A 25,705-nucleotide genomic window follows, 5' to 3' on the forward strand; every position below is an offset into this window, starting at 1 on the left:
GTCAGAAGGACGAAGGGAATAAGTTGTATTGGTTCGAATCGCTGTGTTTGTAACACTTACAAAACTGAGTTCAGGTCCCAAGGGCTTAAAGGAGGTCTGACTGGCATATTAAGTCGCATTATCCCTTGCATAAAACCCCAGACTAAAGAATGTGAAGCAAGCGGTCTTTGAAATAATTCCGATAAAGCTGAGACTTGGCCTTTAATAATACTCAAGGCCAAATTCATCTCTACCCCTATTTGTAGAAAGGCAAGAATTCTGCCTATGATATATCTCCGAGGGTGCCAACCCTTGGATTCACACCAGGAAGCATAAGCCCTCCAGACTCTATAATATATAGTTCTGGCTTCCTTGCATTAATCAAGGTAGAGATAAATGACCCGGAAAGCCCACGTTTCTTCGGAATGTGGGTTTCAATAGCCAAGCCATTAAATGTAGCTTTCATAAGGCAGGATGGAATATTGGTCCCTGTGAGAGTAGGTCTGGCCATAGATGAGGGATCCTCCCCCACCATCTTTACGATTTCTGCATACGATGACCTTCTGGGCCATGCTGGGGCTACCAGAATTACCAGTTTTCTTTCCAGCTTGATCCTGCAAAGAAGTCGTGGCAGCCACTGAATAGAGGGACTGCATAAATAAGTAAGAACTGATCCCACAGGGTCACCAACGCATCTGTTCCACATGCGAGTGGATCCCTTGTTCTGGACACAAAGTTGACTAACGCCAGAAGATCTACATCCGGAGTCCCCATCTTTAACAAACAGCCCGAAAAATGTCAGGGTGAAGAGACCATTCCCCCGGGAGTAACTGCTGGAGACTCAGTTAGTCCGCCTGCCAATTCTCTACTTCCAGAGTGAAGTATGCAGATAGGCATGGAACATTCCTTTCTGCCCAAGTTAGAATATGGTTAACCTCTGTCTGCACTGCAAGACTCTTGGTGCCCCCTTGGTGATTGATATAGGCCACAGCTGTGGCATTGTCGGATTGGATCCTGACAGGACAATTCTGTAACCTGAAAGTCCAGGCCTTTAGAGTCAGATACACTGCCCGAGTCTCTAGGATGTTGATGGGCAAGGCTCTTTCGGTTCTTGGCCACTGTCCCCGGACAGTTGTCTTCTCTAGTACTGCTCCCCAACCTGAAAGGCTGGCATCTGTCGTTACCACCTTCCAGATAACTGGTCTGAAGGATTTTCCTTTCAGCAGATTCTGGGTTAGTAACCACCAACTGAGGCTTTGGGACACCCGCATTGGCATTCTAAAGCTTGAACCGTTTTTGTTCCAAGCAGACAGGATACTGTTTTGCAACATTCTCAAATGGAACTGAGCATAGGGAACTGCTTTGAATGAAGCCACCATCTTTCCTAACAACCTCACGCAAAGGCGAATGGAGGGATCTCCTTTTGACCTTACCATCCGCACCAAATCTCTTATGGAGTTGATCTTTGCCTGAGGCAAGAACACCCTTTTCTGGGCTGCATATATGATCAGACCCAAGTATTCCAGCCTTTTTAGTGGTTTTAAGGAAGACTTCTCTAGGTTGAGCATCCAGCCTAGGCTTTCCACGTAACTGGTTGTAATGCGTACACTTTGCTCCAAACGAGCCACCGACTGGTCCATTAGCAATAGATCATCTAGGTATGCCAAGACTGTTATGCCCTATGCCCTTAACCTGGCTAGAGGTGGGGCCAGCACTTTTGTGAACACCCCAGGTGCTGTAGTTAGCCCGAAGGGCAAGGCTACAAACTGAAAATGCTGCCGTTCTACTTCAAACCGCAGAAGCCTTTGGTGAGCGGAAAATATAGGAACATGCAGATATGCATCCCTGATGTCGATAGACGCCAGAAGTTCTCCTTGTGGGATAGAAACCACTGACCTGATCGACTCCATGCGAAAGGAGTGGATCTTCAGGAATTGATTTCGATTTTTTAAGATCTAAAATGGGTCTGACATCTCCATTCGCTTTTGGTACCGTAAAGAGGTTTGCATAAAACCCCAAACCTTGCTCTTCTGTCAGGATTTGTATGATCACCCCCTAAACCATTAAATCGGTCTAGTGCCAAAACAGAGATTGACGCTTCCCTGGACCTTTGGGAATGTTTGACTTCAGAAAACGAGATGTGGAAAGACCAGAAATTCCAGTGTGTATCGTAGGGATAACGTGGAGTTGACCCATTTGTACTGAATTTCCTCTTGCCAGACTTCTGAGAACTGGAGAAGTCTTCCCCCCCACCCTGGCAAGGGGAGTTGCCTCTTCATAATGAGGTCTTAGGATTCTGTTTTGAAGATTTCCGGCCCCAGGACTTCTTTTGAGCCTGGGCCTGACCCCGAGGTTTTCTTCTAGAGTCAGATGGCGGAGGCATTGCCACTGCCTAGAGGCAGATGCCCCTGGCGTAGGAGAAAGAGCCAGTTTAAATGAAGGGCGTTTATATCTTCTTTTGACTGGCAAAAGTACTTTTCCCACTGGAAATCGTTTGGATGTATTTGTCCAAATCAACCCCAAATAGCCGATCCCCGTGAAAAGGAAACCTAGTCAGGAGTTTCGACTAACCAATTTTTTAACCACAGTATTCTACGCATGCGTACTAGCACAAAAGCAAGGCGGGACGCCTGGTGAATAGAATCTTTAATGGCGTCTATAGCAAAACATAATGCTTTTGGTAGCTCGGCCAAATCCCGGGCTTGTTGTGCAGGAACCTCTTTAAGGGCCTATCTAATTTGGTCTTTTAGGGATTGACAAATGCCTATTGCAGCAACTGCAGGCTGAGTAATGGCACCTGCCAAGGAAAAAGAGGATTTTAACATGAATTCCAACCTTTTATCTATTGGAATCTTAAGCATTGTCTACTGGACAAGTTAGACTTACAAGTTAGCCACACAGTGCCGCACCTAGGCCCTGCCCCCTTCGTTAACCCGCTCCCTCCTTTTCAAGAGCATGGCAGATCTCTTACCTTAAGAGGAATCCCCCTGTGCAAGCTGCTGCGGCCACACAGACTTACACTGAACTGAAGTGAAGACAACAGATCAAGGTATGTGCATACACTCTCCCTCTAGTGGAGACTTAAGGCATGAAAACATTTTTCCCTAAAGAAGAAAATCCTAGGTGGAATTTTTAGTTCCTAGGTCTCTTCCCTTACCTTATTCCCGCCGCAGGATTTGCTGATTTAACAGACAGATCCAACCTTCACCCATCACAGCGGGCTGCGTTTAGCAAAATTTCAAGGAATGGGTCCCTTTTTATCGGGGTTCCACTCCCTTGGACCTATAAAAGCACCCTGCCAGGAAAAACTTTAGGTAATGTAGCATGACCAAAGCCCTGGGTCCAGCCCTGAAAAGAGGCGTTACAGGCAAAACCTCGTACTTCGTATACAAGGCCCGGGTACCATCCACTTTGGCCTCAGTGGCACTTTGGATGGACCTTGTCTATGGAGGCTATTTAAATCCAACATGGATCCCTCCTGGAGCTCCTCAGAGCACATTTTCACTCGTGACCAACACCTTAGACACTGGCGAAAAAACCGAGGTACTCTTGGAAGAAGGAGGGGTTATATAGGGAGTGAACTTTTTGTATTGGATATACCAGTGTCCATCCCCTGAAGGTGCCTATATACCCACATATTAATTACTATGGTGCTCTGTGTCCCATGATGTACGATAAAGAAAGGTAAATTTAAATCCATCCAATGGTACAAATTATTCCTACATTATTTTGTGTTTGTGCAACCACCAATAAGACACCGATGAAGATGTTACCCTCTCAAAACTATTCTATGGAGGAGTGCATCATTTGGTTTTGCCACAGCCTTGGCTGTTGCATGGGAGGTGAGAACTCTAGACAAAGAGATATAAAAATCCAATCTTCCTTCCAATATGACAGCACCAATAATAGAAACATTCTTATGTAGAGAGAGAGATATTTATATATATATATATATATATATATATATATATAAATTACACATTTCTGCTATGGGAAGAACAAATATTACCCCTTTCACATTCCGCAGTACAGCGTTACATGTCCAAGTGACACACTCACTGGCAGGCTTGACCACTGATACATGGGAGGTAGGGGCATCTCTATACTTACACACTGCAGACCATATCTATACAATTAAAGATATGACCTTGTACATTTGTTTTATATCTTAGATATGGCATGCTGAGGAAGAATAGTAATACATGGGTCCTTTTGTTTAATTTTTTTCCTTCTTCATGTACCGGTTAGAAACATGGGGCAGTAAAAGAAAAACACACCTCAAAGACGGATGCAGATTGTTGGTATAACTGAACAGCTTTTTCCAAATTGACATTCTCGATTAGCCTAAGATACAAAAGAAGAACGCTCATAATATTTCAGATCAAAAGTGCATCTAAAAGCTAAAACCTTTTTTTTTCTTCTTTTAAAGATTTAAATAAAGTCTTAACATTTTTTTTTCAATAAACATTTTATTGGACACAAGGTACATGGTACATCGTATATTATATATGTGTGATAAAGACACAAGGTTACATTGTGCAGTCTCACAGGGTAGTAGGATTATTAGCTTTCAGAAATTCCTTAAAAGCCCAACTTCAGGATATTAGCAACTCCCCCTCCCAAGCACCTCTAACTATCCACTGGCATTAAAAAAAAAAAAAAAAAAGCCTATTTTACTTACATTGAAGCCATGGTCTTGTGACGATCCTTCTCTCTTCTGTTTACTTCCTGAGGTCCTTCTTCAGGTACCCACATCACTGTCTGATATTGGTGGACAGCAACACTTCCAGCAGCTGGGTCCTTTCTCAAAGACACCAGAGTAGGAGAACTCATGGGTTGCTAAGGGAACCAGTGCCCCCCCCCCCCCCAACAAAAAAAAAAAAAAGGAGCTGGTCCCCAGGGCAGGAAATTAACGTGACTTAACCACTTTGCATCCAGGCATTTCTGGCATTTCTCTCCTTCATGTAAAAAAACATAACTTTTTTCTGCTACTCTGAACCCCCAAACATTATAATGTATATCATTTTGTAGCAGAGAGCCTAGAGAATAAAATGGCAGTTTTTGCAATTTTTTATGTCACACAGTATTTGCGCTACAATTTTTCAAATGCAATTATTTTGGAAAAAATACACTTTAATGACTTTTAATGCAAAAAAATAAAATAAAACATAGATAACCCGATTTTTGGTAAAATACAAAAGATGTTGTTATGCTGAGTAAATTGATACAAAACATGTCACGCTTTAGAATTGTGCATATTTGTGGAATGGCGCAAAACTAGGGTACTTAAAAATCTGCATAGGCAATGTTTACATTTTTATTTTTTTTTACAGGTTACCAGTTTTAAGTTACAGAGGTACAGTACTAAAAGTATTGCGTCTGCTCTATTGTTTGCGGCGATACCTCACATGTGTGGTCTGAACGTGGTTTACATATGTGGGCGCAACCTGTGTATGCCTTTGCTTTTGCGTGCAAGCATTTTTTTTTTCTTTTAATCGCTTTTATTTGTCCCCTCCTGCTGCCTGTAAAAGCCATCTAGCGGCTCACGAGAAGCTAGGTTGGCTTATCAAAGATAAGGAGTTGCTGGCTGAAAACAAAGATATCTGGATGATGCCTGTAGCCTTTAGGTTTAGGAAGAGGTTTTGGAATTAAGACTGAGAAATAAAGCAATTGCACAACCTAAATTTCATTTTTGCCTGGAGTTGGGCTTTAAACATTTGGGAGTAAACTTTGCTAATTGGATATTGAGATTGGGGAGGATACAACAGGGTCAAGTGGCTGTCTTTGTCCCTCTGAAGACATTTTCCTTTATTCTGGTCCCAGTGACACAACAGGAAAAGGAAAATCGCTCCCAAAATTAGGGGGACTCTACTCTTAAGCTGGCCATAATCAGATCAAAACTTGGCTGGTTAAGCAGAGACCAGATAAATTTAGACCCATCTATGGACATTCCCGGTCGAGAGGATCGAGTCGATCTAATGATCAATGCTTTTCAAACAGGACTCTTGGTGACTTCCATTCGATCAGCGCTGCAGCACTGATCAGTTAATTCTGACAGCGGCAGAGTCCCACAGTCAGAATACAATAGCACAGTGGAGGAAGGCTTCCCCCATCCACATTGCTTGTGTGGACAGGAGGATTCGTTTTTTTTTTTTTTCCCGATCAGCCTGCTAGTTGTCATCAACTAGCTGAACATTCTGTCTCTACCCCCCCCCCCCGGGAGATGGAAGGCGATCGCCCACTGCCCCAGCCAAAAGGGGCTTCCTGATTGGCCGGGAGGAGAATGAGGAAGACAATAGATAATATTAATTTAGCTATTGTCACACAAGTGGGTGTGCCCACTTGTGTGACGCATGGAGGCCACCACTGACGAGGACAAATACAGATGGTTAATCTCCCCAGTGGGAACACGACAGCAAAATTAAAACATTTAGGTTTCAGGTATCTTTTAATACTGTGGTGGAGATTTTGAAATATAAGATTTATAGCAAGGAGCTTGAAGGAAACCATTGTGAGGACTTTCTAATTAAAATTTCCATGCCCTGTTTTTCATATAATATTATATTAGTTTCATATTATATATATATATATATATATATATATATATATATATATATTTTTTTTTTTTTTTATAGGAATGTGTGACTTCATATTTTTAGGTTTAATCATTAGAAGGTGGGCCTATTTACTGTTTTTGGTATCTCAAACACACCGCGTTTGATCTGCTGTCTGCATAGTAACTTAGATACCCTATTGTTCATATAGAGGGCCTTTTCAGACATAATGGCTCTACCTGATCACAAGCCCTTGAAGTGCAAATTGATGTTTTATCAAAAAGGGCTAACTGTTTTAAGGCAGACAGACTGGCACCGGAGATTATGTGGGAAGCATGATGTTAAACTGGGCTCGAAAGTACTGACAATCATAATTCGAGGCAAATGAACATTTAGGAGGTTTCCGAGATAGCCAATGCTTATGTGAGCAACTCTAGACCAATGACAAGGTCCTGGGAACCTGGATTGGTGAGAATAGGGGCATAAAAGATAGTACAGAGATCATATCTCAGTCTCTTCGTCTCGGTGTGTCCCCCCCTTGCAAGCATGGTAACTTAAGGGCAGTCTAGGCAGTCTTTTCTGCAACCTTTTCTACCATAGGACTTTGCCTTAATATATTATTAATCTCTTGAAAGGATGTGTATGACCATTATAGAAATATTTTGTATCATGGGTAACATCACTGTTTTTAAGGTTGTATCCTCCACATCATATTGGGTAATCAATAACGTTTCTTTTCTGTACAATAGTAAGTTTAAATAAATTAGATTTTTACCCTTTTCGCACAGGTATCATTCGTTCTTAATTTCATGGTTTGATTTATATAAATAGGTTTTTAATCACTTTTGTTATGTATAGGTAAGCATATAAGTGAGGTAGGCAAAATAGCCGTAACAATACAAGTTTACTTTTAGGCCGATTGACTTGATAGGCTGGGGCTCAAGCTTGCATTAAACAATATCTGTTTTACTTAATTTCTGCTTTAAGCAATCTAGGAATGATGCGATTGTCTGACATATTCACTTACTTGCCAGCTCTCTCTAGAGCCATGGCAGCTGTGTCAGGGGTTCCATTCTCCAGAAACATCATGCTGGCTTTCTCTATCAAATGGACGGCTTCTGGGAGCTTCTGCATCTCCTACATTGTGACATCACAAAAAGAAATACTTACTTGGACAGAAATCTTTTGTTTTTTCCACCAATTTACTCCCCTATTGGTTGTATCATATGCATGTAACTACTGAAATGTATTAAAAATGCACTGCCTTATAAAAAGGTAAGTTAAAGAAAAAAAACAAAAATGAAGATTTGAACAAGCTGTAAATGGTTAATCAATATTTTGGAATTATGTCAAACATGGTAGCGTTATTCATACAGGCATTCTGGGTGGATCTACCCAAAGTTTAAGCTATTAAAAACAATACAGCAACTACTAAGTTTTTCCATCTAGTGCTTAAGAATATAAGTAAAAAAGTAAGAAGTGATAGTGGCTTATCTTAAAACAATTAAATGAAGATAGCCGAATCACAAATCAAATAATCTGCTCTTCAAGCTAATCTCCGACAGATCTTGTATATTGCTGGAAGCCCTAACCCTTTTCGACTCTACAAAAATTGTGGTTTTTATCTGTATACACGTACTGACCCATAAAAACCTGACAGAGGCTCTAACTCTTCCCAATCTACCTAAATCCAGAAAATAAGTTTTAACTGGTGCTGGACTTTAAAGTAGATATTCAAGCTAAACCTAGTCTTAAAAATGCTTCCTCCCCTCTCCTAACACGTAGGCTGACTAACCTGTGTAAGAAAGATGTATATACTTACCTATTTAAGCCCTCCCTGCTCACGTGATCTCCTGGGTAAGCCAGCAGCAGCTGCAGGGGAGAAGAGAGACAGCGCTTGGCAACAGCTGTTAACACCTGGAGCGGCGACATCACCTATAGGCCGATATGGCTTATCCATTGTCGGCACTCCCTGCTCTCCCGTTCCAGAAGACAGGCAAGTATCTATCTTACACAGGTTAGCCAGCATAAGTGTTAGGAGAAAGGAAGGAGCATCTAGTTAGTTAGGTTTGAAATTCTGCTTTAAAGTATAGGTATAGATGAAAAAGCGGACTTTACTATCGCTTTAATGGAAATATGTTTGTCCGATGTAAGTTAATAAAATATTTCCTACCTTTAACATCATCCCTGCTTGTTCAAAGGCCCTGTGAAGAGGAAGGCAAATATTAAAAATGAATATAACAATCTCAGTACTCAAAATACCAAAATGTGCCATTCATACCATTTGTTCCATGCAGCAAACACTGAAACCGATGTGTATGTATAAACTGGAAAAAAAAACCTGATGTGTAAAGCACAACCTGAAGGAGGATTCATAATTTCACAGCTGCAAATTTCTTTGCTCTTTTTTGAAAAAACAGGTTTTGATACGATCTAAAAATGAAACTTGTACCAACAGAGATATAGAAACGACTATAGCCGACTTCTGCTCCTGAAAATGCTGGATTCCAACTTGTTAAGCTGATCCCACAGTTTCATTAGGAAATTATTCACAAATAAGTCACCTATTTTCTGAGTCACTGACCTGATTTAGAATTTAGGACTTTACTGATTGCATGCTTGCTCCAGATTAGTAACCAGTAAAGCACTGAAGCCAGACTAGTAGTTTTAGATGGTAGTCTGCAATGGCAGTGCCAATATTTATTTCAGTAGAAGTTTACGCTTATACCGTTGTATAAGATATTTATATTTACACTGAAACATGGCTACATGGGGGGTCACTAGAACACTACCAAACTGTACTGGTAACAAGGAGCGCCGATTCGGCATAAACCATATACGGTTGGCTGTTGCTGAAGGATGGTGTCAATAAGGACTGACAACATGATAGACAATGATGCAGGCTAATTTAGCTTTAGTAGAACACCAAGCATAGTTAAAGTGTCACCAAAGCCACCAAATTAAAATCAGTCTGTACATGCATCATAGCATGCTTGTTATACTCACTATGGAACATAAGGGGTTAATCCTCGGCATTGTGTAAAAAAGGCTGTTTTATCCTGTATGCACAGATCCTCCCCCTCCTGCTCTATTTGGGGAAGGCCAGCTAACACAGGCAGGGCAGCCAACCTGCACATGCTCAGTTGTGTCTTTTATGCCAGAGAGATCAGTTTCTTGTTCTCAGAGCTAGCCAGGTCACATGATATTGACATCACACATGTGGGCGTGTATACAGGCTGTAGTGAAAATCTCCACCTTCCTGAACTCTCAGCACTGTAGAAACTGTTCCGTTTATCATGTGACTGTGGTATACAGATCATCCACAAAAAAAAAAAAAAAAAAAAAAAAAAGGTATATAGTGGCAATATTTTAATGCAAAAAGAAAATGTATAAGCTATGGGCACTGTGGGCGGCAGATAAACAATTTTTATAGTTTAGTAACACTTTAAAGTGTATTTAATGCCAGAATTAAAAAACGTTTTAATTTTGCATGAAATAGGGAATAAAGTTAAAGTAGAAATCTCAACAATCCATTTTTTTTAGCATGTCCCATAGAACAAAGTGAATCTAGCATTTGGCAGTGAATTTAGCACCACCCCCTCCCATCACTGACCAACCATGAATCACCGAAGATAAAGAATTAACTCTGATTGACAGAGCAAGCACGGGGGCTGTCATTTAGCGTAAAAGAGTATGCTGAATCTATTTGATTATTCTGGGTGGTAGATCTAAGTTCTGGATCTGCAGCCTGCTAGTAAACCACTTTGACCTACAGGTAAGCCTAGATTAAGGCTTACCTGTAGGTCAAAGAAATATCTCCTAAACCTATACGGTTTAGGAGATATTTGCCCGAAGACAGGCACCACAGGTGCACTGAGCGCGGCATCGTCAATGACGAAGATGCCATGCGATGCCGCGCATGTCGGCTCCCGTGCGCATGACGAGTGACGTCATCGCGGCTTTGCGAATGACAGTGGCGGAGCTGCGAGACCCCACCGAGAAGATGGATGCGCCGGACTACAGGGGACAGCGGTGACTTCGCTGGCTCCTGTGTCAGGTAAGTACACATAATGGGCTACTATGCGATGCATAGTAGTCCATTATGCTTTACCTTTGCAGGGAATGAAAGAGGAAGTAAACCCATTAGGGTTTACATCCTCTTTAAGTGTCTGTTTACTAGCAGCCAGAAGATTAAATGGAAGCACCACTTGGCATACAGAAAGAAGGGCAGTGAAAGTCTGAGCGTGGGGCTTCAGTGCTGTGCAGCAACTCCCCCATAGGAACACCCATAAACTAGTCATTAGCCTGGGGTGGAGTCTGACAGTCAGCACAAAACCACAGCATAGATAAGAATGGACCAAGTGCTTCATTGGTTGGCGCCCTGAAAAAAATGTTGTCTTGTGTATTTTTGCACTGTGAATATTCTTATAGATTAGCGCACCTGTTTCTTTTAATTAAATCACGTTTTTTACTAAGCATCTTCCTGACACCTCTGCTGGCAACATTCTATAAACATCAGTAGATCATTACGTCAGTGTGCAAGAGGCCAAATAGAGACAGTGAAGTAATAAAAACCTGGCCAAGGTCCTAACGCCTCACCACTCAATCCAGAGTTTTGGGCTTCCGGTAAGCTTTAACAGTACAGTCCTAAAAACCTTATAAAAACATGTCTGTGTCCTTAATAAAAAGACAACAGATGTATACAAAGCTGGAGAAATATTTATTGCCTATAGCAACCTATCCATTTCTATGCAGCACATTTAGCAAAAATCCACAGACATGCTGGGCTTCATCTCTTTTCAAAGTACTGTTGGTATTGTAAGGGGAGCATAGATCTAGAACACACATTGATACACATTATACTCACTTGGCAGCATGGAAGAGTCTGAATAGAATAATTGATTAAGGCTTTCAAAGGCAAATGATATAATCAAAGTATTTTCCTTTACTTAAATCACTTTAGATGAACCACAACAAGACTACATATTTCATTTCTGGTAAATAAAAATAAATCATCCATTAAAAAAAAAAAAAAAAAATCTAAAATTGTTAACCCTGATGCAGGGCAATGTAAAACGAAGGATTAAAAACTTACAATTTAAGTGTTAAGCCAAAACTTTTTTTTTTTTTTAGTTTGGACTAACTTTGTATTTAGTCCAGCCACTTCAGCCCCGGAAGGTTTTACCCCCTTCTTGATGAGAGCACTATTTACAATTTGGCACTGCGTCACTTGTATCCAAACAAAATTGACATCCTTTTTTTCCCCACAAATAGGGCATTTGATCACCTCTGCGTTTTTTTTTTTTTTTACATTATCAACAAAAAAAAAAAAAGAGTGACAATTTAATAAACAAAAAAAAAAACAACACACAATATTTTTTTTTACTTTTTGCTATAATAAATATTCTTCAAAATTAGAAAAAAATAAAAAGCGGTTCAGGACGATATCTATTCTACATATTTTTGGTTAAAAAAAAAAAAAAATAGCACGTTATAGCATCTAAAACTATGGGAAATATTTATGGCATTTTTATTTTTATTAGCAGTACTGTGATATTGTGACGGACAGAGCGAACACTTCTGACACATTTTTGGGACCACCGACATTTCTACAGCGATCAGTGCTATAAATATGCACTGATTACTATGTAGATGTCACTGGCAGGAAAGGGGTTAACACTCGGGGGCGATCAAGGGGTTAAATGTGTTTCCTCAGTGTGTTCTAACTGTGGCGGGATAGGACTCACTAGGTGAGGAGACATATCGTTGTTCCTACTTAGCGCACACACACACACAAATCCCCATGCTGGCACTTGTGTATATGAGTGTGTGTGGCTGGCGGCGATCATGCCCACCGGCCACGAGCATCAGGTCCCCCGCCATGCAGCAGGCACGTGCCTTCAGCGGCGTAGATGTGGCCATTTAATGAAAGGACGTACATTGGCTTCCCTGCACACAGTGGGAGAAACTGATGCTGTTCCTACCAATATGTGATGTGAAAAACCAGGAGCGACAAGGATTTTTGCAACAGTCTTTTGACTAAAATGCCATTTTAGTTTTAGTCGTATTTTAAATTGTTTTAGCCATATTTTAATCGACTAAAATAGTGTTAATCTATGAAATTAACACTGCATGGCAGGGATGTTTATAGAAATAGCGTTAATAAAAAATATTAAAAAGGTACAGTGTTTAAAAAAAAAAAAAAGAAAAAAAAAAAAAAAAAGAAATGTAAATTACATTTTTTATTTTTTAAAGCATCCCCATGTCCCTCCCGTGCTCATGCACAAAGGTGAACGCGCATGTATGTCCCACGCTCATATGTAAATGGCGATCACCCCACACATGAGGTGAAGGTCAGAGTGAGAGCAATAATTTTAGCACCAACTCTCCTGTGTAACTCCAAACTAGTAACTTGTAAAGGCTTTTAAAGTATCGCCTATGGAGATTGTTTAGGTACTGTAGTTTGTCGCTGTTCCACAGTTGTATGCAATTTTAAAAAGTGTGACATTTTAGGTGTCCATTTACTAAGCAAAACATCATCTTTTACAAAAAATTGGGTATTATTTTGTGTTTGTGAGAAATAAAATGAATTAAAGTGTATTTATTTTCCTGAAAAGTTTCATTTGCTAAGCTGCTGGACAACAACCATTTTATTCGACATGGTCTTTACTGTAAAAATATATATCCCTCCCTCTTAGATTGTAAGCTCTAACAAGCAGGGCCCTCCGATTCCTCTTGTACCAAATTGTAATGTCTGCCTTTATTTTGTTAAGCGATGTACAAACTGTTGGCGCTATATAAATCCTATATAATAATAAATAATAATTTAATGTTTGGCGGTTTACAAATGATTTTCTAGAGAAAAAAAAATGCTGATTTTCACGTGTATGTGAGAAATGTCAGAATTGTACTGGGGGTTAAGTGGTTAAATATTCCTAGATTGCCTTTTACAAACAGATGTCCCAAAGAGTACTTGGCACTGGAGGTGTGAATTGTATCTTCTGATGACCAATTCTAAATTTGTAGTAGAGCTGCACAATTCTGGCTAAAGTGAAAAATCACAATTTTTTTTGCTTACAAGATTCTTGCGGCAGTTGTTTTTTTTTTTATTCATTGAAGTGTATTTTTTCCCAAAAAATTGCATTTGAAAGAACGCTGGGCAAATACAGTGTGACATAAAATTACAGCAATTGACATTTTATTCCCTAGGGTCTCTGCTAAAATATATATAATGTTTGGGGGTTCCAAGTAATTTTCTAGCAAAAAATATTAATTTTAACATAAGAAAGAAGTGTCAGAAAAACATTAAGCATGGTCGGACATTCCGACAACAAAATCAGTCTGATTTTTTCCGACGGATTTTGTCCAAAACTGGTGTTGCATACACACGGTCGGAACAAAGTTGTCAGAAAATCAGATCGTTCGGAACGGGATGACGTTTGTTCATTGCGAGGGGACTACGTTGCGGCTATTAGCCAATAGATTTGGTCTCGTAATTTCATCTGAGCATGCGTGGCACTTTGTCCGATCGGAATTCTCTACAAACGATCGGAAAAAGGCAGATCGGATTTTGTTGTTGGAAAATTTGAGGTCCTGCTCTCAAATTTTTTCTGTCGGAAATTCCGACGGAAAAAGTCCGATAGAGCCCACACACGACCGGATTTTCCGGCAATATAATCCAATCGGACCTTTTCCGTCGGAATTTACGCCCGTGTGTACAGGGCATTCGACATTAAGTGGTTAAGCTTCCTGCATTTAGCTGTTGAAAATTTGGTAGACTGCCCTGAGTTTTTCTTTACAAACAGAAGTTTATCCCTTTGATCTAAGAAAGAAGCTTAGTTACAATGTTTCATTTTAAAAACTTGGCAAGATGTTTTCTTTTGACAGCTGAGAGAGCAGAGAAGTCTCTCCACTTGTTATATGAAAGAATCGGCAAACTCTACAATAGAGATCGTCAAAGGGGTTGAGATTTTTTTTTTAACGATTAACTGTGCAGCTCTAATTTGTAGCATAATCAGTAATGCATTTAAGATAACAGAGGTTAAGAACAAAAATGACAACTATTTTAGACTCCTAATGACAGGTCAAACATGAAGGATACGCTTTGTTATTTTCATAAGCTTCGGCTTCCTTCAAAAATGCATCTTTAGCTTGATCATACTGCTTAGCATTCTTAAAAGCAACAGCTGTAAAATAAAACAATGTAAATATTTTATGCCCTCTAGAACAATACGAATATTATCTTATGCCACTTTATTACCTCTCCGAGACTGGCTAGGTTTACAGATGTACAGGTCATAAACTTCGGCATAATGGCACACGTTTCTGACCCACAACCAAAACACGCTGCTCTTTTGCAGACACGCAAGGGTTCCATTCATTCTTAATGGCACCCACACACATCGCATAATGTGGCGCGTTATGGGGTGTACAAAATCAGCACCATGTGGTTCTATGTGGCTGCGATTTCAAAGAAAGGGTCGGGCATTTTGCCTGAGTTTACCGCAGATAGAGAAATCCATTCAGCAAGTGTGAACGTAGACTAAAAAGTAACTGCAAACAACTCCACATTAAGGCAGCTTTTAGACCCCTTTCACATCACGCCGCCCAATAGCGTCTGAGGTTTTGCAATAGCAGCGTTTTGCCAGCGGTATTACAGCGCTGCCCCATTCATTTCAATGGGGAGCAGCGGTAAACACACCTCTCCAAAGAAGCTGCTGGCAGGACTTTTCCCTGACATCCTGCCGCTATAGCGCCTGCAAAACACCCTAGTGTGAAAGGGGTCTTAACATTGATCCGCTTTTGTTTAGTTCTTCAGTTAAAAAAAAAAGCAGAAAAAAAATGGATCCTTTTAAATCCTATAAAGCTCTTCACGCCGATCAGTTGCATTTTAGTTGGGTTTAAAAAAAAATCCTGCTGGCTGCATTTTTGTTGCATATTCATTCAAGTACAAAAAACAAAACAAAAAAAAGCACCTCTCCATTGAAATGAATAGAAAATGCATCAAAAACACAACATGCCTGTGTGAAGGTGTTTGTGATGTAAAAGGGGGGAGTTAAAATGCAACGCAAACACATCAAAAATGAAGCATGTTTTGCATTAAATTTAAAGTGTTACTAAACCCACAACAGTAAAAATCGGTCTGTTTATGCAGTAAAGCACATGTGATCAGTTATGACTACAGGTCGCCTGATATAGGTTTTTCTCTGGCCGATGCCGATATTTAGAAATCGAAGCGGCCGATGGCCAATATATGATGCCGATTTTTTTTTTTCTTCCTTGTTTTTTTTTTTCCTTCATCTCATAAAATCTAAGTTAGACACCTTTCACACTGGGGCATTTTTCAGGTGCTTTTGGGCTAAAAATAGTGCCTGCAAAATGTCTCCCCTGCAGTCTGTGTGAAAGCCTGAGTGCTTTCACACTGAGGCGATGCGCTGGCAGGACGTTAAAAAAAAAAAAAAAAGTCCTGCAAGCAGCATCTTTGGAGCGGTGTAAACCGCTCCTCCACCACTCCTGCCCATTGAAATGAATGGGCACAGCTGCCGAAGCGCCTGCAATGCGATTTGGCAGTGGCGCTTCATGGGCGCATTTAACCCCTTCCTCGGCCACTAGCTGGGCTATAAGTGCCCCGCTAGCAGCCGAATAGCGGCGCTAAAATGACGGTAAAGCGCCACTAAAACTAGCAGCATTTTACTGTCAACACCTGCCCGCACCAGTGTGAAAGCAGCCTTAAGTAATAAGTGATACAGAATACTGGAGTTAGTACTTACCGGTAACTCCTTTTCCGGTGGTCTTCCAGGACAGCCCTTGAGAGATGGAGCTCCTCCCATCGACACAGGAAACACATTGCCACAGTTCAAAAGGCGGTCCCTCAGGTCCCTGGTCAGTCATTCACCAAGAACTGAAAAACATATAAACCATAACAGGTAAGAACATTAGTACATCACTATAATCAAATAAAGGGTGGGATCGTGCTGTCCTGGAAGACCACCGGAAAAGGAGTTACCGTACTAACTCCAGTTTTCCCAAGTGTTCTTCCAGGACAGCCCTTGAGAGGATCCCCAAGTACTTACCAGATTAGGGGGGGGGGGACCACGGCCTGGAGGACTTTCCTCCCAAAGGCCTGATCCTGACTAGACATTAGGTCCAGTCGGTAATGCCTTGTAAAGGTGGAAAAGCTTGACCATGTGGCTGCTTTACATACCTGCTCCGGGGTGGCACCAGCTCTTTCTGCCCAGGATGCAGACAACGCTCTTGTTGAGTGAGCTTTAACACCCTCAGGAGGATCTCTATTCAAGGCTTTATACCCCTCTGCTATAGCTAGCCTAATCCATCTAGCTATGGTTACTTTTGAAGCTTTTTGCCCCCTACGCTGCCCGGAAAAAAGGACAAAAAGGGAGTCAGAGATTCTGAAAGGATTTGTTACTTTAAGATATTCTAGAATACACCTCCTCACATCCAATAAATAAAAACGTTCTTCTTTCTCATTTGCTGCATTTTGACAAAATGAGGGGAGGACAAAATCTTGGGACCTATGGAAGCTAGATGCTACCTTTGGTAAGAACCCAGGGTCTGTCTTTAGGATGACTCCATCTTCTAAGATCTGTAGAAATGGTTCCCTGATGGAAAGGGCTTGGATTTCACTGACCCTACGGGCTGAAGTGATTGCCACCAGGAGTACGGTCTTAAATGTAATAAGCCTTAGGGAGGCCTCTGAGATAGGCTCAAAGGGTGACCCCAAGAAAGCTTTTAGTACAACTGCTAAATCCCAGGATGGGACTTTGCTGACTCTGACCGGCTTACGTCTAGCGACTGCCTTACAGAACCTAGCGACAAAAGGATTTTCCTGTAAGCGTTCATCTAGGTACACACTTAAGGCAGCTATCTGTACCTTAATAGTACTTAGGGTTAATCCTTTGTTTACACCTTCCTGTAAAAACTGTAGAATATTAGCCGTATTTATGTCACGGCTATTCAGCCAGCTATTAAATTTTTTCCAGACTTTTTTGTAAATAGCCCTCGTGACTGGTTTGCGACTCTGTAGTAAGGTCGCAATTACCTCATCTGTCAGGTCCTTACTCCTTAAGATTTCCTGCTCAGTAACCACGCTGAAAGCTTCAGTGTGGCCACCTGTGGATGATAAAGAGGTCCCTGCGACAAGAGGTCCTGTCTGCAGGGAAGCCTTAGAGGCGGACAGTCTGTCAATTGTAGCAACGTTGTGAACCATGGTCTCCTGGGCTAGAATGGTGCCACTAGAATCAAACAGGTTTTTTCCGTGAGGAATCTTGCTAGGACCCTCGGAATAAGATGAAGAGGGGGAAATGCATACGCCAGACTGAAAGTCCATGGAGTTTGCAAGGCATCTACAGCCAGGGGCTGATCTCCTGGGTTTAGCGAGCAAAAATTGGGAACCTTTGTATTCTCTTTGCTCGCAAAAAGGTCTACTTCTGGTTTTCCCCAGAAAGTTGTTATAAGATTGAATGCCTCTGGGTGTAAGGACCATTCTTGGTTCGAAACTTTTTGTCGACTCAAGAAGTCCGCCGTGCTGTTCAGCTCCCCTTTCAGGTGAACTGCAGAAATGGATTCCAGATTGGCTTCTGCCCACTGAAAAATGCGTCTGGCTACCAACATCAAACGAGGACTTCTGGTACCTCCTTGTTTGTTTATGTATGCTACAGCCGTCATATTGTCTGAACGGACTTGTAGATGGTGACCCTGTATTGTGGGGTGAAAGGCTAAAATAGCTCTCAGGATCGCTGTTAGCTCCTTCCAATTGGAAGAGAAACATTTCTCTTCCGAGGGTCCACTTGTCCTGGACCCAGCTTGAGCCAAGGTGGGCTCCCCAGCCCCAGCTGCTCGCATCCGTTGTCAGTGTTGAAGTGATAGGAAAGACCCAATGAACCCCTTTGTTTAGGTTCTCCCTGTCCTTCCACCACCAGAGGGAGCGTTTTATCTTTGAGGGGATCGATACCTCCTCCTCCAGATCTCTGCCCTTTAATTGTTCCAACAGAAATCCCTGAAGGTCTCTTTGGTGGAACCTGGCCCATTGTACGGCTGGAATGGCTGCCGTCATAAGACCTAAGACCGACATTACTTCCCTCACCGTACATTTGGGGCTGCATTGAAGAAAAGATGTTCTCTGCCACAGATTCAAAATCTTTTCTTCCGGCAGTATAATTTCTGATCTACAGACTTGATCCAGTAACCCAAATACAGGATCTCCTGTGTTGGGGTTGTCTTGGATTTCTCCTGACTGACAATCCACCCTAATCGACTCAGGCTGAGTTGAGTCAACTCCAGATCCTGAGAAAGACGACTCTCCGAGTGTGCTGTTAGTAGCAGGTCGTCTAGATAGGGAATAATTGAGACTGATTGAAGCCTCAGTGGAACTAGAGCCTCTCCGAGAACCTTGGTAAAGATTCTTGGGGAGGATGAAAGACCGAAGGGGAGCGCTCTGCACTGAAAGTGGTAAACATTTGTGTCTATCTGCACTGCCATCCGAAGGAATTTCTGGCATTCCTCCCTTATTGGGATATGCAGATAAGCATCCCTTAGATCCAGGGTGGCCATAAATATCTCTTTCTGGGGAAGATTCTTTATGGAATAAATGGACTCCATCCGAAATCTCTTGTAATGGATGGAGCGATTCAGTGGTCGGAGGTTCATAATTAGTCTGAACCTCCCCGACGGCTTTTTTACCACGAAAATGTGCGAGTAAAAACCGTCTCCTTGTTCCTGAATAGGGACTGGTGTCAATACCTCTTGATCCACCATTTCCCCTATCAGTAAAGGAAAGGCCCTGGCCTTTTCTGAGTGACTTGGAAGTTTTGTCACCAAAAACTTTGAGGGAGGGCTGCTGTGGAATTCCAGCGCGTGACCCCTTTTTATTACATTTAAGACAAACTCGTTCGAGGTTGTCTCTTCCCATTGTGGAAGAAATTTGCTTAATCTTCCTCCCACAGGAACCCTGACGTCACTGGGGTTTGGGGTCCTGATTGGGGCGGCTAAACAGTATGCCCCCTTTCCCTTTATGTCCCGACCAATGTTTTTTGGGGGTTGAACTCTTCTCTGATTTAGAGGGTTCCTAAAAGGGACGAAAAAAATTTCTCTGAAAATTTTTCTTTTTTGCGGGAAAGGTTTTCTTTTTATCCGCCGTCCTTTCTAAAGAGGAATCTAATTCAGGCCCAAAGACTAAGTCTCCTGTAAAAGGGACGCTGCACAGGCGGGTTTTAGACGTCGTGTCTCCCCCCCAAGTTTTCATCCATACTGACCTCCTTGCTGCCACTGAAAGTGCTGCTGACTTAGCCGTAAATTTTACGGAGTCCGTGGAGGCGTCAGAGATGAAACTAGTGGCCTTAAAAAGCATAGGGAAGGATTTCAGAAGCTCCCCCCTAGGAGTGCCTGCTTTTAGATGTTCCTGCAGTTGCGACAACCAGAACTCCAGGTTTCTAGCTACACAAGAAGTGGCTAGAGCTGGTTTTAAGCCTGCCATAGAGGCATCCCAGGCCCTCTTTAAGACAATGTCTGTTCTCCTGTCCATTGGATCTTTCAGATGGCCCATATCCTCAAAGGCCAGATCAGCCTGCTTGGAGACTTTGGACAGAGGGGCGTCTAGTTTAGGATTTTTATTCCAGACCGCCTCTGGGCTCTCATCAAAAGGGAACCTTCTCTTAAGGGATTTAGGAAAGAAAACCTTTTTATCTGGTTCAGACCACTCCTCAAGGACAAGGTCAGAAAGCACCTTATGTATAGGGAAAACCCTTGCTTTCTTTTTCCCCAGAGCCTCATACATCTTATCATGTCTGGATAACTGAGTTTCTTCCTCCTCAATTTCCAGCGTATCATAGATAGCACCCATTAGCTCATCTACTTCCTCAAGAGACAATCTATACTTTGAGGCTTTAGATGTTGCTTGATCCTCTTCCTGATCAGAGTCTGTGTCAGAGGAATCAGGGCTAATCAACGTGGGGCTAGGCTCCCTGACCATACGGGGCTCCCCTGAGCTGGGTGTTGTAAGGCATGGTGAGGAGGAGATTGCAGTTGTTTTATTAGTGGAGGCAGCTGATCCTACGTCAGTGATTAACTCCCGGAGGGACTTAAAGGTCAACACCATTTCCTCTTTAAAAGGAGCCCAGAAATTTTGCTAAGGGGGAATCTGCCTCAGATTTAAGCAAGCTTGCAATGCATTGCTAGCATAGGGCTTTGTTAGAGCCAGAGGACAACCTATTCCCACAATTAGGGCACTTTTTGCGGCCTGCCTTGTCTTCCTTTGGTAGCTCTTTAGCCTGAAAATAAGAAGACAGAGAATTTTTTTGCGTCAGCTCAATGTCCCTCCTTAGAATCACCACCAACTGCATACATCCTTAACTGTGAGTTAACCACCACCGTGGGGCACTACAGAACCCAGCCTACAAACACCACCACTCCTTAAACCACCAGAGTAATAGCATGCCCAGCAGCCTACCTGGGATTGGCTGGTGCCTGCCTCCGCCGGAGTGTCCTGGGGAATAGCCTCCATGGTCCCCCTCTGCCGCTCCGGATCCCGCCGCTAGTCCAGTATTGCTGGACGCTGGTCGGGACTGTACAGGCACCGCGCTGGCTCTCCCTCTCCTCCTTGTACCCTAGAGACCCGGAACCGGAAGTCTCGGCACACAGTGATGACGTGGTTCCGCCGGAAATGACGCTCGGCGTCTCCGACCCCCTGCAACAAGGAGCAGAGATGGAAGGTTCCACTCACCGCTCCTAGGGGAAACCAGCGTCATTCTGCCCCTGGCCACCTCGGCACTGGAAGGAGGAGGGTAAGGGGTCTGCTCCGATTCAGCTGGACGGTACCCGAGCCACAAAAAATAGGTATGGACCCTACTGCAGCCAAAAAACAGGACCCGGTCCCTTATGGCTTACAGGTTCTCAGGCAGCCCCTGAGAGGGGCCTCCAGGTTCCTGGCAACATGTTCCTCCGACGGAGGAAACACAAATGACTGACCAGGGACCTGAGGGACCACCTTTTGAACTGTGGCAATGTGTTTCCTGTGTCGATGGGAGGAGCTCCATCTCTCAAGGGCTGTCCTGGAAGAACACTTGGGAAAATTTCTTACATTTAAACATTTATTAAACAAATAAACCTCCAATCAGTTCACTTGTATGTATAATTTAGATATACCGTGTGACATAAAATATTGCAACAACCGCTATTTTATTCCCTAGGGTCTCTGCTAAAAACTATATATATATATATATATATATATATATATATATATATATATATATATATATATAGTTTTTGGGGGCTCTAATTGATTTTCTAGCAGAAAATACAGGATTTTTACTTGTAAGTAACAAGTGTCAGAAAAGATTTAGTCTTTAAATGGTTAAACCGAGAACTCTACACACAGAGCTCAGATCATTCATAAGTGTAAACAATGTATCTCTTGGCTCTTTTCTTGGTAGACTGCCCAGAGAGGAGGAAAGTCCCTCCACTGATTAATTTCAGGCAACTTGCATTGACTTCTATTACAGAAGTATTTTGCAAGTCGCGCTGAAGATATAATCGGCCCTTTTTATCAGCACAATCGGCCGATGCGGATTAATAAAAAAATGGCAAATATCAGCCGATATATCGGCTGTCCGTTATATCGGTCGACCTCTAGTTAGCCACTTGCTGGATTGACAGTTTGGTTGAGAGCACAAGCAAATGTGATGTTTACATTCTTGGCATGACGGGAATGTAACTATTTTTTTTAAACCGTTAAATCAATAGGTTTAGTTCTGCTTTAAAGCAGATTCTTGATCTTAAACGATTCTGCTGGTGATCTGTATTTCTGCAACTGTCATCCTCATTGGGCTCTGTTAACATCTCCGCGTAGGAGGGTAACAATCACAGTAAAAACGCACAAATAGAATTGCGGGACGCCCGTCACCCAAAAGTAGCCCCTGTATTTCTTTGAGGCAACGGGCGTTCTGCGATTCTCTTAGCGTGTTTTACCGCGATTGTCGCCAGGCGAATCGCGGAAAAATCGTGCAAAGTTTGGGTGCTATTAAAATCAACGAGCAACGCACCAGGAACGCATGGGCATCCCGCAATTTGCCACTATTGCGAATCGTAGGCAGAATCACAGCAATTCGGAGATGTGAACAGAGCATAATTGTAAACAATACACCTGTACTGTACAGTTTGCCACCAGCCTCCTCTAATTGGATGTCAAAAATGTCTTCAACAAAATTGGCCCTGAAAAAAGGAAAAAAACTGACTGAGCTGATCAGCCAAATAGTGACTGCATCTTACCAGAGGAAGCCACTGTTCGGGTATTCAGGGGGTTGTAGGTGTCATGGTTGCCCAGATGCAATAGCCAGCAGTGGAGATTTCTCCATCCATCTGTTCAGGATGGCTAGGAGAATCAAATAATTTTCCGATGATTGAGAATATTGAGCGATCTTGCTTTAGTTCTGAAAAGTGACCTTTAATTGTCCTAAACCTGGACTAAATGCCTTGAATATTAATTTCTCACAGTTGCTTGTGCTCTGAAAAGAACTGTCAAGTCATCAATCAATTGGTGTCATAACTGATCATACATGCAGCACCATGGAACTGCTGATAAAACAGAAGCTAAGATTGCAGCTTCCTTGACTGTAAAGGACAGAAGGATTTAGTTCCACTTTAGAATAAATAAAAAGAAGATCTTCCAATAAGGTCGCTATGCATCCCATGACATGCGTGTTGGTAGTGGTTTTTTTTTAGTACATACCCGCCTTGGCATATTCAGAGGCTGCACTGTCATAGTCCGGCTTCCATTTTAGAAAACTGGTTTTTAAGCTAGAAATGAAAAGCAGAATGATACAGTGTAACTGATCCGTAACACACAAAACAACAGGCATGTGTCAGAGGAGGAACACAAATAGACAAGAAAAACAACACAGACTGGAATGGTATCGACCATACTTCACTGTATACAAGAACACATTCCCTGCTTTATAGACATGTCCATAATGTCTTCTATTTAATCTCTTATTTGGGGAAGAGTTCAAACTCGTGTCTTTTTTTTTTTCCTGTTTGTGACCCCCGCTGGGAAGATATCTGTTTCTGTGACACCAATACAAGAAATGGTATCATGGACAGTGACAGAAATAAAAATAATTTTCCAAGTTTCTATCATTACTAAAGTGTGTATCAATAACTGAGGGGATGGACATGACAGCACTATATATCTCAATGGCAGTGCGGGATGAACATGGCAGCACTATGGATCTCTAGGGGAGTAATCAGTGGATATGACCGCACTATGGATCTTTATGGAAGTAAGGGGTAGACCTGACAACACTATGAATCTCTATAGAAGTGTGGGATAGACAAGACAGCACTATAGATCTCAATGGAAGTGTGGGATAGACAAGACAGCACTATAGATCTCTATGGAAGTGTGGGATAGACAAGACAGCACTATAGATCTCTATGGAAGTGTGGGATAGACAAGACAGCACTATAGATCTCTATGGAAGTGTGGGATAGACAAGACAGCACTATAGATCTCTATGGAAGTGTGGGACAGACAAGACAGCACTATAGATCTCTATGGAAGTGTGGGACAGACATAACAGCACTATAGATCTCTATGGAAGTGTGGGATAGACAAGACAGCACTATAGATCTCTATGGAAGTGTGGGATAGACAAGACAGCACTATAGATCTCTATGGAAGTGTGGGACAGACAAGACAGCACTATAGATCTCTATGGAAGTGTGGGATAGACAAGACAGCACTATAGATCTCTATGGAAGTGTGGGATAGACAACAAGACAGCACTATAGATCTCTATGGAAGTGTGGGACAGACAAGACAGCACTATAGATCTCTATGGAAGTGTGGGACAGACAAGACAGCACTATAGATCTCTATGGAAGTGTGGGACAGACAAGACAACACTATAGATCTCTATGGAAGTGTGGGACAGACAAGACAGCACTATAGATCTCTATGGAAGTGTGGGACAGACATAACAGCACTATAGATCTCTATGGAAGTGTGGGACAGACAAGACAGCACTATAGATCTCTATGGAAGTGTGGGACAGACAAGACAGCACTATAGATCTCTATGGAAGTGTGGGACAGACAAGACAGCACTATAGATCTCTATGGAAGTGTGGGACAGACAAGACAGCACTATAGATCTCTATGGAAGTGTGGGACAGACAAGACAGCACTATAGATCTCTATGGAAGTGTGGGACAGACAAGACAGCACTATAGATCTCTATGGAAGTGTGGGACAGACAAGACAGCATTATAGATCTCTATGGAAGTGTGGGACAGACAAGACAGCACTATAGATCTCTATGGAAGTGTGGGACAGACAAGACAGCACTATAGATCTCTATGGAAGTGTGGGACAGACAAGACAGCACTATAGATCTCTATGGAAGTGTGGGACAGACAAGACAGCACTATAGATCTCTATGGAAGTGTGGGACAGACAAGACAGCACTATAGATCTCTATGGAAGTGTGGGATAGACATGACAACACTATGGATCTCTATGGAAGTGTGGGACAGACATGACAACACTATGGATCTCTATGGAAGTGTGGGATAGATATGACAGCACTATGGATCTCTATGGAAGTGTGGGATAGATATGACAGCACTATAGATCTCTATGGAAGTGTGGGATAGATATGACAGCACTATAGATCTCTATGGAAGTGTGGGACAGACAAGACAGCACTATAGATCTCTATGGAAGTGGGGATAGACAAGACAGCACTATAGATCTCTATGGAAGTGTGGGACAGATGTGACTGCACTATAGATCTCTATGGAAGTGTGGGATAGACATGACCGCACTATAGATCTCTATGGAAGTGTGGGACAGACAAGACAGCACTATAGATCTCTAAGGAAGTGTGGGACAGACAAGACAGCACTATAGATCTCTATGGAAGTGTGGGACAGACAAGACAGCACTATAGATCTCTATGGAAGTGTGGGACAGACAAGACAGCACTATAGATCTCTATGGAAGTGTGGGACAGACATAACAGCACTATAGATCTCTATGGAAGTGTGGGACAGACATAACAGCACTATAGATCTCTATGGAAGTGTGGGACAGACATAACAGCACTATAGATCTCTATGGAAGTGTGGGACAGACATGACAGCACTATAGATCTCTATGGA

The 25,705-nt window shown here is 42.2% G+C and overlaps 1 protein-coding gene across 1 annotated transcript in view; it reads right to left on the bottom strand.

Annotated features, from left to right (window-relative positions):
• The window catches only part of NAPG (NSF attachment protein gamma), a 51,843-nt gene that overhangs the window by 25,847 nt on the left and 291 nt on the right, over positions 1-25,705 (bottom strand). Inside the window, exons 2-7 of the mRNA XM_077492443.1 lie at positions 23,275-23,342; positions 14,635-14,719; positions 11,401-11,418; positions 8,707-8,737; positions 7,561-7,670; positions 4,257-4,323 (exon numbers count right to left, since the gene is read on the bottom strand). Of these exons, the coding sequence (XP_077348569.1) occupies positions 4,257-4,323; positions 7,561-7,670; positions 8,707-8,737; positions 11,401-11,418; positions 14,635-14,719; positions 23,275-23,342 (379 nt within the window). The remainder of the gene's footprint in view (positions 1-4,256; positions 4,324-7,560; positions 7,671-8,706; positions 8,738-11,400; positions 11,419-14,634; positions 14,720-23,274; positions 23,343-25,705) is intronic.

This window comes from Lithobates pipiens, unplaced genomic scaffold (assembly GCF_037356315.1).
Source record: "Lithobates pipiens isolate NorthernLeopardFrog02 unplaced genomic scaffold, aLitPip1_a1.2 Scaffold_19, whole genome shotgun sequence".
NCBI lineage: Eukaryota > Metazoa > Chordata > Amphibia > Anura > Ranidae > Lithobates > Lithobates pipiens.